At 36.7% G+C, this 12,647-nt stretch overlaps 1 protein-coding gene across 26 annotated transcripts in view; it reads left to right on the forward strand.

Moving 5' to 3' along the window:
• EPB41 (erythrocyte membrane protein band 4.1) overlaps positions 1-12,647 on the forward strand; it is a 122,761-nt gene that overhangs the window by 66,763 nt on the left and 43,351 nt on the right. For 9 of the 26 annotated variants that reach the window (XM_063311980.1, XM_063311968.1, XM_063311969.1 and 6 more), the window contains exons 8-14: positions 1,194-1,281; positions 3,550-3,702; positions 4,931-5,028; positions 7,456-7,628; positions 8,256-8,372; positions 9,865-9,978; positions 11,255-11,466. In XM_063311980.1, coding sequence (XP_063168050.1) covers positions 1,194-1,281; positions 3,550-3,702; positions 4,931-5,028; positions 7,456-7,628; positions 8,256-8,372; positions 9,865-9,978; positions 11,255-11,466 — 955 coding nt within the window. The remainder of the gene's footprint in view (positions 1-1,193; positions 1,282-3,549; positions 3,703-4,930; positions 5,029-7,455; positions 7,629-8,255; positions 8,373-9,864; positions 9,979-11,254; positions 11,467-12,647) is intronic. The other 17 variants (XM_063311977.1, XM_063311979.1, XM_063311981.1 and 14 more) reach the window with 6 other exon arrangements.

Here is a 12,647-nt window from a genome sequence, read left to right on the forward strand (position 1 = left end):
ATGACATATAAAATGTTGCAGTGTAAGGAACTAGTTGTATTTACTAGTATTACTAAATTCTAAAATACTAGAAAATTGTAGTACATCTTCCTTTCAGCACTGATATTTAAATATCTAGGAAATAGCATTGGATGAAAAATTAACATAAAGGCAGTATTACAGAAACTTTAGTAATGGTTGTTTTATTAACAATTATAATTCTGGGTTTGTTCTTCTCTCAGTGTTTTGTTGTAATGCTGTTTGTTTAAAAACTCTAAAAAAATACATACCAGTGAAGGAAATTATTCCTTTAAAATAGTCCGTTGTCCCATTAACTTCAGTTTCAAATTGAATTCAATATGAATTCAAATTTAACTTCAGTTTCAAATTGAATTCCAAAAGTGATGATGTACAGAGTTCTTAAAGAACTACAGGTCGTCCTCATTTAACAATGCTAATTGGGACTGGAAACTCCATTGTTAAGTGTTGTGGTCATAAGTTGAAAAACCATGTGACTCTGCTGCTTAGCAGTTCCTACAGTCCTGGTTGCCGCTGATAAGCAAGGACCATGTGGGTTGTTAAGCAAGGTCCTCGTGACCGCGCCTTGCGGCTTCCTGCCAGCTTCCCCATTAATTTTGCTCGTGGGAAGCCTGCAGGGGAGGTTGCAAATTGTGATCACATGACTGTGGGGACACTGTGATGGCTGTAAGTATGAAGTTGGTCGTAACACTTGTTCAGTGCCATTGTAAATTCAAATGGTTGCTGAACGAGTGGATGTTAAACGAGGACCACCTGTAATTTAAACATATTATTTATAGCACTTTTTAAAAAGGACAAAATTCCATGATAACCATGGCAACTTTCTGTGGAGCATAAAGATGGATAAAATTTAGTTTTACTTATATGGCTCTAACAGGCTTTGCCTTTTAAGTTCCGATTACTTTCTTTCTAAGTGTTTGAATGAGCTATTGAACTTCCCATAGAGGCCTGATGCATATTGCATGCTATGACAATAGTTGGATTCCCCTAATGCACCTAACCACAAACTACCCAACTCCATTTTAATCAAACCTTGTATGTTTGGTAAATTCAGTCAATTGTGTACAAGTTTAATTAAATTGTCATTAGGTTCAGTGGATCCAAAGCACCTTCTAAGTGCTCTTAAAATGCCATTTTGGAACCTACTTGGTTTTCCCCCCTTTTTTTTAAAATAGATCTATGAGTCCAGCTCAAGCTGATATGGAATTTCTTGAGAATGCTAAAAAGCTGTCTATGTATGGAGTTGATCTTCATCAAGCCAAGGTAACAGAATATATTTGTGCATAATATTTTTGTTTTTTATATAATATTTTATTTATATATCACACCCATCTCAGAATTGCTACTCTGGGTGATGCACATAGGGTTAAAACTAAATTTGCACAATAAGGAAAATAAAGTAAAATAAGATAGTAGTAGTGGCCAAAGCAAACCCAATTCCAATAATAAAAAAGACAAACCCACACTAATAGATTCACTTAGCCTCCAGACCCCATTCCGGAGGGAAAGACCAGGTCTTCAAGGATTTACAAAATGCTAGCAGGGTTGGGGCTCCATGAATCCCAGGAGGTGTGGTGGTCCAAAAAGCAGGTGCTGTAACAGAGAAGGCATGCTTCCTGGGTCCCACTGGATGGCACTGTTTAATAGACAGGCCCCAGAGCATGGGAGATGGAAAGAATCTGTCTATTTACTCACTCTGAAATCCAGTACATAACCTAGACATACTGATGCACCCATTTGTCTGTGTTCCCAGCTGTTCCAAAGAAAAAGAAGGCAGAGTTAAGACAGAGAAGGATGGTTCTCCACTGGATGGCAAAATTCTAAGCCTTCTCTTTTAGCCAGAAGAGATAGAGTTAGCCCATTCCGTAATGGTGTTTTGTTTTTATGATGTTTCATGTTAAAGCAGTGAAATCCTGGGTTAAATTTAGGAATCAATAGAAGATACTATCTGTAGCTCAGGGTTGAACTGTGGAGTCCTTGGTGCTCTCTGAGCTTAGTTGTTTGCTTGCAGACATTTTGTTGCCCAACTATCAACCTCTTCAGTGCCTGAAGATGAAAATGTTGAACACTGAAGATGTTGCCTAATTGGGCAATGAAACTTCTGCAAGCAAATAACCAAGCTCAGAGAGCACCAGGGACTCCACAATTTAGGAATCTTCAGGATGGATTTTGCCCTGGTGAAAACACTGAAAAAATGACTTGGCAATTATGAAGAGAGAGGGGGTTTTTTTGTGGGGAGGGGGGAATATGCTTGAATGAATGCAAACAATTGTGTCTGAGACTACATTTATCCTGTTGGATCAAGACAAATATAATAAAAATATGGAACATTTAATGGAAAACTGTATCTGAAGAGAGCGTATTGCCTAGGTCGGGAATTTTATCAAGAAAACGGCATACAGAGAAAATTAAAAATAACTAGTGTAGAGGCCATCAGTAGGGTCAAGCATTTTAATTGTTGAGGAGACTTCTGGTTTAGTCTACCTTAAATCATAACAAATTTGAGACTTTATGTTGTTAGAAATTGGATGCTAGAGGGGATTAAAGATTCCAAGCATAAAAGGAAAAAGAAAAAGAAACAGGCTTGCCTTTTGTCTTTGGTCAGTATTGAGACAAAATGATAGAAAATGGTATGACATTTGAAATACTCCAGGAGATATTTGAAGAATGGGGACAGAAACTAGCAGCTACAATGTCAACAGTGATGTCTGCCTCTATGGATAGATTATGTCTAAAAGATGTTAAAGAAGAAATTACAGATGTGAGAAAGAATACCTTGGAAGATCTACAGGATAAAGAGCTGAAACAAACCTCATCTGATGCAGAAATATTAGATTATAAAGAAATTGTTGAAATACTGGAAAATAAAAAAAATCTGGATTATAGGACAGAGATGACAGTTAAAGTGGAAATACAAATGACAAGCCAAGAGAATGACCTGGAAAATGATTCCCTACTGGATTTACAAAAGAGGTTTGCTAAAGCCTCAAAGAAGCTTTTGAGATGGGAACGAGAAAAATTGAAGAGAGATCAAATCCTACGACAATTGAATGATCAAGATTGCTAGAAGCAAAAGGAAGGAGTACAAAGTTGGTTTGTTTGACCAAAGTTAAATTAAGACATGTTTCTATAAAATTCTGGGAAACCCTATGGACTTTTTGCTGACACCAGGACTGAAATGTTAATGATTTATGGATTTGCATATTGATAAGGGATGGGTTATGGGAAGAAGAGATACTTGCATGTAACCTTATAGGGGGTGAAGAATCACCAAGTATGCTTGTACCTGTGATGAAGATCGGAAGTCACTTCTTTAGATATTTTTTTTTCTTTTTCTTATCCTTTCCTTTTTATCCTTTTTTCCCTTTTCTCTTCCACTTTCTTTTCTTTCTTTTTCTTTTCCTGGGTTTGGTTTGTATTGTCTTTTATTATTATTTTTTAATTCAATAAAAATTATTTTAGAAAATTTTTAATGTTGAAATAAGAATATATAAGCATTGTTATAGTATATTCTACTTTCTATTTTTGTAGGATTTGGAAGGTGTGGACATCACTCTAGGAGTCTGTTCCAGTGGTCTTCTTGTGTATAAAGATAAATTGAGAATCAACCGTTTTCCTTGGCCCAAAGTGTTGAAGATTTCTTACAAACGCAGCAGCTTTTTTATCAAGATCCGGCCTGGCGAGGTAAGCTATGGAGTCATATTATTTTCATTCTAATTGAATGCAATTGCCTTCTTATCTTAGAAAAATATTGAGGATAAACTGTTTTTCAAATAGCAACTTAATCTTGATGCTGAACAGAAATCTATTGAGAACCATGCATATCTTGGTGGGTTATGACGTAATTCCTTTGAGGCTTTTTATGAGGAACTGTCCTTGAGCTTGGGCTGAATAGTGCAGATGGGTTTGAAATGTGGCTTTCTGGCTATTGATTAGAAGCACCTACTATGCTGTGTTGCATTTGATGTTTTACATACATCAATCTGCATCAAATGAACTTGTCTTGGATCAGTTCAGAGTTCTTGCTGTAATATGGACATGATGTTGCTATTAGTTATATTAGTTTTGAAGAGTAAATATTCATTTTAGGTGTGTGTGTGTATGTGCGTGTGTGTGTGTGTGTGTGTATATTTCGACCTTGGAGCTGGGGGTGGTGACAACCGACAGGAAGCTCTGGTGTGGGCTGATCCATGAAGTCACAAAGAGTCGGAAGCGACTGAATGGATAAACAACAACAATATTAGATATACATATTTCTACTGATAATAGCATATTTTACCACTGAATGTGCATTTAAGAATGGCATTTTTTTACAATTTCAAATAGGTCTGTATCTGTTTTAATTGTAGCAAAGGGTGTACCTTTCCATAAGCTATTTGACTTGCTAAATGGTAAGAATGAAGCATTCAGTTTCCTATAATAACAGCTACTTCATGCAATGAAGCCAATATAGCTTCAACACAGCCACACAGTAGAAAGTTTTTAAAAATGATTTTTAGGGTTTTGCTTTATTTCCTGTATTTTTATTTATTTGATTTCTGTCCAAACTTTATTTTGTGCAACTCAAGGCAGTGTGCATGATACTCCCTCTTCCTGTTTTCCCCACAACCATGTGTGAGGTGAGTTGAGTTGAGAGAGAGTGACTGGTCTCTTTCTTCCCTATTTTATTTTTTTCAGTCTCCCCCCCCCCCCCCATTTTGCCATTGTTTTTTCCTTTCCTTTGTAATTTGCTCTGTTTAGATGATGAGCTTTTTCAGTAATAGCTTAAATGAAATGAAATTACTGGCTTTGTTCTTAATGGTTATTTCATTTATTGCTTAAAAGTTCAATCAAAGTATTTTTAAAATTTAATAGTTTAATCCAGTGTATATCTTCTGTGCCAATCAAACTTACTCTATACTGTTTTCTGTAGCATGAACAATATGAAAGTACTATTGGATTCAAACTTCCTAGTTATCGGGCAGCTAAGAAATTATGGAAAGTCTGTGTTGAGCATCATGCATTTTTCAGGTTTGTATTTATATTTTTTTATTGCAGGCTAATTTAGAAATGGTGTTTATAGGTAAGACAGGGAAGGGGACCAGAATAGAGAACTTGTCACATTAGAAGATACGGGGAATAAATGGTGGCATTTTACTGTGGTTCACTGTTTTGGGGAGAGAGGAAGGGGTTGTGTTTTCAGCATGAAACTGAAAACATCTGCTAAATCCACTTCTGATCTGATTGGATGGGATCAAGTGTGGTCTCTTACTTCAGACCTCCAAAATCCTAACTGACCAGGGGCTGGTGGTGGTAGGTTGCTTTGATTTCCCAGTATTTGTCTCCAAAAGTAGGTCAATATCATTAGTGAAGACTCTTCTATAGTTCTCACGAGAGATGCCCAAAACATTCTATACACTACTCATCCCAAGCATGAAAGAGCTGGTAGTGGTAGTCCTTGTACTAACCAAGACACAAATACAGGGGTCCTCATTTAACAACCACTTACGAGGGCGCTGAACAACTGATAGTTATGACTGGTCCTCTTACTTACGGCCATTGCAGTCTCCCCAACGGTCATGTGATTGTGATCTGGGTGCTTGGCACCCGGCTCGCAATTACGACATCACAGTTTCCCATGGTCACATGATCGTGGTTTGTGACCATCCCTGCTGGCTTACAACAAGCAAAGTCAATGCGGAGGCCAGCAGGAAGTCGCAAGTTGCACTCATGTGAAGTTCTTGCTTAACAAACAGCACGGTCCTCGCTTAATGATGGCAACTGGGACTGCCGTTGCTAACCAGTGCAGTAACATGGTTTTTCGACTTACGACCTCATCGCTTAACGATGGAGTTTCTGGTCCCAGTTAGTGTAGTAGTACCTGTATTTCAAATTATTTTGTCTATTTGTAGAATAAAATGGAACTGTTTTGTTAACTAACATGGAACAAAAAGTTGTTTCAGGCAGAAGTGGTTTGATAAAAGTGAGAAAAAGCTAAGGCCGTTGGCCGCTAAAGGAAGGGAAACAAAAGTGCTGGGACGATTGGGAGGCTGGTGCACTGGGAGCCTGTTCCTTACTGCTGAGACCATAGTAGGAAGAAACAGGTGCAGAGGCAGCAGCTGAGGGGGGGAACCCAAAAGTTCTGAGCTGCCTAAAATTGTTCAGGCGTTGTCTATATTTGTAAATGAGTAACTAAACATAGTCAACTTTTGTCATAATAAGAATGAATTAGTTTGTTGTACATGATATTCCATTACTTCAGAATGTGTAATGTTTGTGTTATAAGCCTGGGGGTAGCCCCTGTTTCCAAAGTTTCTCCAAATAAGAAGGGTTTCGCCAATCAGGCTGAGTCTCCTGTACAATCTAATCTGTCCAGCTGAGAGTTCTTAGTCCTTTTACCAAACGCTTCTCCTTTCAGCTAAGCATAGAGAAAGTGGAAAGGGAGATGCTTTAAAGTATCTTGCCCAAAGCCCAGAATTACAGAATTTAATATAACTTGTGCTTATAAGAGAAAACTGTACTCCTGAGCAGTCTTACATGTGGGGAAGGATTTAATGAGAAATTCCCTTATTAAATCAGTGAAACCAAATCTCTCTAAATATTTTTTTTAAAATTGGAAAACAAATTTAAGAAAACAAGAAAATGCAACAATCACACACAGAGAATTCCAAGTGAAATCAGTACAGGCAGTCTAACAAAGCTGGTTACTTTTTATCTCCTTGAATAAGATTTTAAGCTTCAGTTTATGTTCGGGATTCATTGCGAAGAATATAGTTGGAGAAAGATCATCTGGATCTCCTGCCTCTATATTGATAAGAAGGCCCTCCTTGATCTTCCTCTATTTTTTTTTTTTTAATAGCATTGTCCACAGTTTCATAGAATGTAGAGGATAAGTGAAAGCCAGTCTTTTTGCTGAATCAAGGAAAATACACCATCTCTTGATATCCTGAGTCTAGCCACCAAATCAGAAATTATCTAGTGGTTAAATCCTCTCTCCTAATGACCCTTGATGAAATTATAGAGGCACAGTCTAGTTTTCAGCAGTTGTGCCATTGTGTAAATAGGAGTGCATGGGAAAGAAAAACAAAGCTGAATTCCATTTATTCAAGCCTTTCATCATGAGCTCAGTTTAAGGCTTGGCATAGCACTGATGCACCATAGCAAAGCTAGGGATTTGTCACGGTGTGATACTGGATAGTATCCTGAATGAATGAACATCTTGTTCAGATCTCCATTTACCTTTAAAAAGTAAAGTGAATTCTGCTCATTTGTTGCCTCACAGACAGAGTGTGCCTTGGGGTTCCTGCTGATGGATGTGAATAGCACTCATAGGTCAATAAAACATTTAACCACACAATTAAGATAGTGCTGACTATTGAGTGGCTGTCATTTTATTTGAGTTGGAATAATTTCCTAGGTTGGAAATTAATAACGTTAGAATATGCATGTACCTTTTAGACTAACATCAACTGAAGCACTTCCCAAGAGCAGATTCTTGGTGCTGGGTTCTAAGTTTCGCTACAGTGGTCGGACACAAGCTCAGACCAGGCAAGCTAGCGCCCTGATAGATAGACCTGCACCACAGTTTGAACGGACAGCAAGTAAACGTGCTTCTAGAAGCCTTGATGGTGGTGAGTGCCATAAACTTTCTCCACTTTGCTGTATGTTCCAGTCTTAATAAGTTGGTTGTTTCCAGATTTTACTGAGTTGGATTTTAGAGTTATATTGGTCCTAAATGTGTACCAATTGATTTATAAAATGGGTATTGGGTTCACATGTTCATTGTGTAACGTACAGAGGAAAAAATGGGGAACTCAGTAACAAACATCTGATTCTTACCTTACCCTGGCTGCTTAGGAGTTACTGCAATTCTGTTCTTTTCCACGTTCTGGGGATCATGAGGAAATAACCATGATATCCTGTGTGACTCAATGTTTCTTCTGTTGTTATGTGACATGAATGGCTCATGAAATGACTTCCATGTTAGTGGCATTATATGAGGACAAACAATTCTAAAACGTTCATAAAAGTAGCTTTTAAATTTTCCTTAAACACTTAACAATGCTTCTTCCAATAGAGCTAACAACTGTGCATTCTAAGAACCATTTCAAATCTGGAGTTAATTACTTTTAACTGAAGCCAGTTGAAAATCAAATTGAAGAAATCAACAAAGCAGTTGTATCCGTACTGAAATTTAGCAACTTCTTTTTCTATATACAATGTTTTGTATATCCTTAACATGTGCACAATTTCTTCAGCTAAACGTGGCTCTCAAAAAATTCAGTTCAAACCCGTAGAGGAGGAGAAGCAGGAGGATGTGGTGTTGGTTGGGGTTCCGGAATCAGAACCTGTGGAACAATTTCAGGAGAAGCCAGGTATCGCTGTGGGTAGCTCTGATTTTCTCTCTGTCCCTGTCTCTGCGGTGCTTTTTCTATCCTTTTGTGAGCTGAGACATCTTACCTGATTCTGAAATGCTTCACACGTTCTGGTGCATATTTTTCCTCCTATCTCATAAAGGAATAAAATGAGTTCCTCAATGATTGGGATACAAATGGTCTGTTCTGTATATTAGTACTTAGATGCATGCATTACTGATGGAGCTGCAGACCTCAGTTGTTTGAAAAAATAGTGTGCATCCTAGGTGTTGGGTGACAGCAGCAGAACTGCTTTCTGTATTTGCTATTGTAAAATTTAAAAGATACTTTGCAAAGGAGTTCTCCAATCTCCTTGGTCAGCTGTATTCTTCAGTACGGGTAGTTTGTAATTGCTGTGCTGGAAATCCTAAAGTTACATTCAAACTTACTTGAGTAATAGGATAATCTTGCTTTTTTGGTCTAATTTAAGCATTATTTTTCATGAGGATTTCATCCTATTTTTTGCAAAACCTTAAGCTTGTCTATAACAGTATAATGTGGCTTGAAAAGTCTGTACAAAACATGTTAGATTTCTTCTGACACACATTTCAGAACATATTTGAAAGCATTGAACTCATTCTCAGTTCTGCTGTTTTTGGAATGCTGTTTTATTTTGCCATTATGATAGGACATATTTAGAGCAGTTTGCTAAATAGCTTATTTTAATATTGTTCAAATTAAGTAGGATTATCCTTATATATTTCCTGTTGTATAATTCAGCTTTCTAATTAGATTTGAGAATTGAAGTGTCAGTTTCTGCATACTTTACTAACACTTCACATTATAAGACTGAAGAAATATAATGAGAGAGTGGTATCCTTTTATAAATAAGGATACTACACATACACACACATGCCCCTTCTTCTTTCTGTGTGTTCAGGTAGCAGAATGGTGACAAGAATCAACCTTCAAAATTGTAATATGTTGTTAGAACAATGGTATCAACATACAAATACAAAAATAAGAGAATACAGATCTGTAGTTTGTATAGTGTTTATACTGAATTCTATATGTATATAAACTGTACAAAACCTGCCTGTAGCTATATAACTCCATCATTTTCAAAAGAAAAGTGCCACGTTGGTTCATAAGAAAAAAGCCTTCTAAATCCATGGCTATGCAATACCTTTATTAGGACCAGTGAAAACTTATTAGTGAATCACTTACCAGGTTGGGTAGTGAAAGCAGGAGAAAGCAAGTACAACAATTAGACTGAATATTATTTATATTTAGATTTAGTCTAAAGACACATTGCAAGCTCATTTCAGATCTGCGAAGCAGCCACATCTTTTTTCTAGGGCTGGATGACTGCTTTATTAGAAAAAAATGTAGGGCAATGTGTCCATGTATGCACAGCTGAGTGAGCTTGGAAAAACACAATTCTGTTTACAGGCTTGCTCCTATTCTCTTTTTAATTCTTTGAAGTTTTAAAATGCATTCATAACTTTTTTAGCTATACATGTTCTTGACATAAGCACAATAAAAGAAGAGGAGAAAGAAGAAAAATCAGTTGTACAGGATCTAGAGCCAAAATCGCTATTACTTGAAACAATTCAGGAAGAGTCAGGTATCGCAGTAGTGACTTCTTATATTTTGTGACTAATATATTTTCCTTAGTGACTAATGCTCATTCTCTCTGATTTATCTGAGAATTAACTAGACTTATTATACTACTCAACACTTACCAGTCGTACAGCGCACTCACTAAATAGTATGATAATGGGTAGAGAACTGTCAGGAAGCTTAATATATTATATGATAGACTTGGAATTGTGAAAGGGGGCATTCACAATTAAAGTTGCTCTAAAGGAGTTTATATGTGGCTTTATTCTAATTTTGGCAGTATGCGTGTTTTGCACTGCTTTCCTCTCTGGAACAATGCATCATCAGCATGAATAAGCATGAACTAGGAGTGGTAGCATGGAATAGATCCATACTGAGGGAAAGGAAGAGAGGTATATGCCTTTGGGAGTTAGGGAGACAAGCACACTTCAGTACTGCCAGGTCAGTGTAAAAGAACCAAAACAAGATACAGAAAAGATGTGTCAAAGCTAAAATTTCTTAGCTTGAGCAATGTCATTTTAAGTTGAACAGGTATGTTTGATTGATGACATTCGTACTCAGATTTTAAATTAGATTTTGAAAATGTCTAACTTGAGGCAATACAACTTTTTGGATAACATAGAATTTTGAATGGCAATTGGGTACCTGAAATAAATTATTATATTTGTAGCATGAAGTAATATTGCTGCTCATTCTTTTGCTGCCCTTAGCTTTCTTAGGGCCCCATCTGAATTTATTGTTGCAGCTGAAAGATTTCACTTCCCCGTTTAAGAGAGAAAGCTTTTAAAGACTCTTCTCATGTAACCTGGGCCTTCTCATACTACTCTCACAACATAGGATGTAACTGTGTGAAAATTGCTTTTAAAAGTATTGGTACCAGGTCACCCTTTGAGACCAAAATTCAGTTTAATCTTTATAGTTAGTAAAGATTCTATGTCTTTCAATAACTCAGATGGTCTTGTTTTGCATTTATCACTATGATTAATAGTAATCATAGTGGTAATATGTAATAGTAATCGTCTACAGTAATTATTCACATCACAGTTACCTGCTTTTTACAGTGACTCTTGAAATAAACCTTTTTACATAGTGTGTTCACTAACATTGAATGTGTGGCTCTTGATGGTTTTAATTTTTTTTAACCTTTTTTCATAAATTATTTAAAATAAATTCTGCTTTAGACATGCCAATTGCTTTGCCTGTCTTTCTTTTGCAGTGCTGTGGCTTTCTTCATGATTCTGTTCTGTACTGTAACTGAACATTTATCTATTTCTGCTTAGCAGTAGCAGTGGTTACACCTGATAGAAGCCCACGGCCTACGTCAGCACCAGCTATTGCTCAGAGCCATGTTACTGAGCCAGCTCTACCAGCTGCATCTGACAGCAAGGAACCAGCAGTTCTTAAAACTGAAAAGGAAACAGTAAAAAAAGAAGTAAAACTTGAAGGAGCTCTTCAAGATAAAGTCAAAACAGAACCAGCTGAAGGATTCCAGGTATGATGGTCCACCATTTCTATCATTATTGGTAAGATTGTTTTGTTTGTTATTCGTTTGAATAAGATAAGAGATTGATCCCAGACAGGGCTAAACCACTTGCATAAGCAACCTGTAAAATCATTTACCACTTACTTTGTTTTTGGTGGGAGGGCAATTACAGTGATTTCCAAGTGCTGCTCTCACAACCTGAGAAAGTTTCAAGCAAACATTCTTCAGGGTTGTCTTTATGGCCAAATCATTTTTATTGTGTCTATCAGTGTACTTCCTAAACTTTGCTTTCAAATAGCTTTTTTTCATTCTGAAGTCTTAAAACCATACCGACATGCAGTCATTTCTTTTTTTTCACACACTGTAGTGTAGGGTTACTCATCATCTCTAGCTGAAGTTAGAGGTAGTGTCACCTACCCTTTGGCTCTTATTTGAAACCACATTCAACTTTCATTTTAATTTTTTTACAAAGCTTCTATGCTCATTCACAGAATTCTCCTTGGCATTTCAAGGAATTCAGAGCAAGTCTGTCAGATTGACTCTTTAAGTGGCAACTTGGATTGCTTGAGTAGTCAATCGTATTTTAATCACCAATGATGCATTTGAAAAGAATGAAATGTATTTTTCAAAAATAAGTGCTTAAATCCCACAAATTCCCTTCCGTGTTTTCTCAGAGTTGGTTTTACTTTATTCAATAGATTAGATTTTGATTCTATATTCTAGTGTAAATTGCTGAGAGATTTTGTTATGTTAATATAAATTTATGTATTTGATTTATTATGGGTGCCCACTCTAAAAGAATCTGCAAATGTTTAAAAAGCCAACCTTAAATATAGGGGTTGGCCATATTCCTTTCAAAGTATGACTCAGCTGTACAGTTAGTTGATTCTTGTCAGTGATGCAGGCGAAGAGATCAAGTTGACTCGATCAGTTTGGAGTGTAGCTACTGATAATGATTATTAAAGTAGATTTCTTTGTCACTCAGTGTGTCAGTAATAGGAACTAACAGAAGGCGATGGGCATTTAAGTTCTGATGCTATGCTAGAAGAGATTTTCCAGCTATTTGCATATAACTTTCAATAACAGTATCAAGGACTTGCTTGAGAGTCTCTTCAAAAGACAATTTAAATGTTATGTACTATCATGCATTATGTTATGCCCTAAATGTGTGAGATGAGAGATTGCTTTAG

This window comes from Candoia aspera, chromosome 10 (assembly GCF_035149785.1).
Source record: "Candoia aspera isolate rCanAsp1 chromosome 10, rCanAsp1.hap2, whole genome shotgun sequence".
NCBI classification, from domain to species: domain Eukaryota; kingdom Metazoa; phylum Chordata; class Lepidosauria; order Squamata; family Boidae; genus Candoia; species Candoia aspera.